Source organism: Asparagus officinalis, chromosome 5, assembly GCF_001876935.1.
Source record: "Asparagus officinalis chromosome 5, Aspof.V1, whole genome shotgun sequence".
NCBI lineage: Eukaryota > Viridiplantae > Streptophyta > Magnoliopsida > Asparagales > Asparagaceae > Asparagus > Asparagus officinalis.
The window spans coordinates 73617648-73621089 of NC_033798.1; the positions used below are offsets into that span (position 1 = coordinate 73617648).

The 3442-nt window shown below is 35.0% G+C and overlaps 1 protein-coding gene across 1 annotated transcript in view; it reads left to right on the plus strand.

The window, feature by feature from the left end:
* Positions 536 to 3442, plus strand: part of LOC109842014 — a 5653-nt gene continuing 2746 nt past the window's right edge. The window contains exons 1-3 of the mRNA XM_020410934.1: positions 536 to 800; positions 2274 to 2375; positions 2895 to 3061. Coding sequence (XP_020266523.1) covers positions 657 to 800; positions 2274 to 2375; positions 2895 to 3061 — 413 coding nt within the window. The 5' untranslated portion in view covers positions 536 to 656. The remainder of the gene's footprint in view (positions 801 to 2273; positions 2376 to 2894; positions 3062 to 3442) is intronic.

Here is a 3442-nt window from a genome sequence, read left to right on the forward strand (position 1 = left end):
TTCAGTATATATGTGATTTTCATGTGTATTGTTTGATTCATGTATATTATTGTGAATGAGGCAGAAATTTCATGTATATTGGTGTGAGTGAGGCGAAAATATTCATGTATATTGTTATGAATTTTTTTTATGTATATAAAAAAACATGCACACATTCTGTGCATGTTTTTTGAAACCTACAACTCTCCGAGACTTCAAGTCCTATGAAGCTTCAGGCTAAATTCCAGAGAGATCGCTCTCTGGAATTTAGCCTGAAGCTTTACGAGACTTGAAGTCCCGTGAAGTTATAAGCTTCACGGGATTTCAAGTCCTGTGAAGCTTTGTTACTAATGAGGGGTTTAAACTTTACGGAATATAAAATCCTGTGAAGTTTTTAATGTTTTTTTGCCAAATTCGGCTCAGTTTTAGCCAGTGAACTGAAACTAGATCGAATTTGACAAATATTTTCGAAATATATCATTTTTACAAATAAGTTTCTAATTGGGTCTATTTTGAATTTGTTCAAAGGACTAATATTAGAACGGACGGGTGATATTTCCACCCCCATTTACTGTTTTTATCCTCGTCCGCCATTTTCTTCTCTTCTCGCGCAGATCCCAACCAAAATTTAGGGCTAGGCTTTTATCCGTCACCCTGTCCTCGATCGGAACCCTAGCATGGGCGGAAGCGAAAAATCACCGACGGCCAGGTCCGATTCGGATCCCTCGAGATCGGTGACAGTCATCAGCAGCAGCGACGAAGAGGGGACTAACAAGGATTTGATCGTCGAGAGACATCTGAAGAGGGAGAGATCGGAAGCTGTGAGTTCTGTTGTTTTTTTTAGTCAATGTTTGTTCAGAGATTGTCTTTAGTAAGTTATCTTATGTAGGGATGTAAAATTTTTTAGTAAGTTTTTTTCTTCTTGAGATAGGGAAAGCAGGACAAAACCAAAGGTAAGTTTTTTACGTGTATATTGTACTCTAATTTCAGTTTAGTTTCCTAGGAGAGTGTAATTAGATTTAGCTATTTTGCTTTTATGTATTGTACTTTTTGTTTCAGTCAATTTTGATGATAAAGTTGCCATCTTGGTGTAATGTATTAAAGGATACTTGGCTATTCCTTAGAAGAGGGTGATTGCTTTGAAACTTTAATTCAAAAATTGGGTTATTCTGACTGGTATCTTACATTGCTAGGTCACGCTTACTTCAGCGGCGATTCAATTTTACAATAAGCAAAGACTAATTATGTGAAAACTTCCTCTTTTTTGTTTATATTTAAATTAAATTATTTGGGGAGATGGAATTTAGTTATGGAGTTGAATTTAGCTGTAAGCTTACAGTTTTTATGGGTATTTTTCCTAAAGTATCATATTAATGGCACATGGGTGATACTTTGATCTAGTACGATTAGAAGGCCAAGAGGAAAGTATCAAAGTGTTACTCTCTAACCTAGGGTAATTTGCACTTTAATACCCTAAAACTTCACCCTATTTGAACTTTGATGCACTGAAGTTCTATTTTGACAATTTGATGACGTAAAGTTTTAACATTGAGACTGACTTGATAATTTTTATACCGCAAAGTCCATTTCGTCACAAACTTTCTCTAAACTCAAAAAGCTGAAATTTGGTGAGAAGTTTGTTTCTTGTTTCACTTTTCTATGTTGATATTCGTGAACAATATTGATATCAACTTTATTGCACTTTGGGGGTGTCTAATTGGCAAAACGGAATTTCAGGGTATCAAAGTTAAAAAGGGTGAAATTTTGGCGTGCTAAAGTGAAAATAATCTTATAATTATTTAACCACAAGTTGGTTAGACTACATAAAACTTGTAGCAACCCACTATGTTACAACTTGCTTGCATAAACTTTTACCTTTAATATTAAACTGCAAGTACCTTATATCACTTGTGAAAGATCATAAAGTTTTCTTTTTCAATAATCTCATTTGCTTTGAACGTAGTAAAAAAATCGCTTTTGATTATTTCTCTTTTCCATAACAGGGTGAGTTAGTGATGGAATGCTTGCAAGGTAGCTATAATTTATATCATCAGTTTCAAAGAAAGTCGTAGTAGTGATTTGTGATGCACAAAATTTGCAAGTGATTATTCTCACTAAGGTATTAGTTGAGCAACAGTTAGATCTTATGTTATTTAAAATCGTACAATGATTTGATTAGCTCCATTACAAAAATAAGGTATCCACATTACCTTCATGTTAAATATTTACTTTACTTTTAAAGTAAGTACTTAGTTTAACACGTGTTAATATCAGGTGTTTTATTTGAGATATAGGTGGATGTTGCATTCAAAGAAGAGGAGTCAGTGGGTACAACTGATTCTGCGATCACAAGTGTGAATGAAATGCCTGACAATGCAGTTTTGAGAAAGCTTTTGGTATGTATAAAGTGCTTGCGTCTTGTTGGAAGATAAACTTCATAAACCCCCTTTAGTTCTAAACTTTTAATCAAAATAACTTGATTGGCCTGCCTACATATACAACCCCCCCCCCCCCCCCCAAAAAAAAAAAAAAAAAAAAAACTTAACATCTGATGGAGCTTTCATCTCTGTTTTATGTCATCCTTGAAAAAAAATAAGACATTTAATTGAATAAAGTGCTTCAATCCTGCCCCCCCCCCCAAAAAAAAAAAAAAACCCCTAACCTAGTAATCCACGTTTTAAAGAAAAGAAAAGGATAAACAAATAAACATTTAGTTCTTTCTTTGCAACTAGGATATTAGTTAAGGATTTGTCAACAAGTTGAAGTGTACTCTAGTGATTTAAATATGAGTTGAGTTTAAGGGGTTATTTAGTTATGAATTAGGATAGGTTATTTGAATTTTGTGAAGAGGTATAAATAGGCACATACATAATGTGTTTGGTTTGTTCTAATAATTATTTAATTTTGCTGACTAGCGTGGTCCAAGATACTTTGATCCTGGTAATAGAGATTCAGGTGCTTGCTTCAATTGTGGCGAGGAAGGTCATCCTGCCACTGACTGCACTGTGAAGAGGAAGGAGAAAAGGAGAAACCATGTTTTATCTGTGGGACGTTTGGCCACTATGCTAAGCATTGTATGCAGGTGAGCCTTTTATTCACTTATTAGTCCTCTCTTGCATTTGATGTGTGCATGACACAGAAACAGGGTGGGCATGCTAAAGTGGTGGAAAAATATGGGGTGTTGGATGTGTGCTTTATTTGTTGTGATTCTTAAAGATGTGAGCATTTCTTGGGATTTGTTGTCATGAGGGCATTTTCTGCAATTTTCGGTTGTGAGGACATTTAGAAAACTTTTGAATGTGTAAGGGCATTTGTAGGTGTGATGGAATTTTGAAAACGTGAGAGCACTTTCGGGAAGCGTGAGGGAAGTTTTGTAATTTTTAGTTGTGAGGGCAATTCTTGGGATTTTATGTTGTGAGAACAACGATTGGGTGTTTATGAAGTTGTGAGCTAGAACACCAAA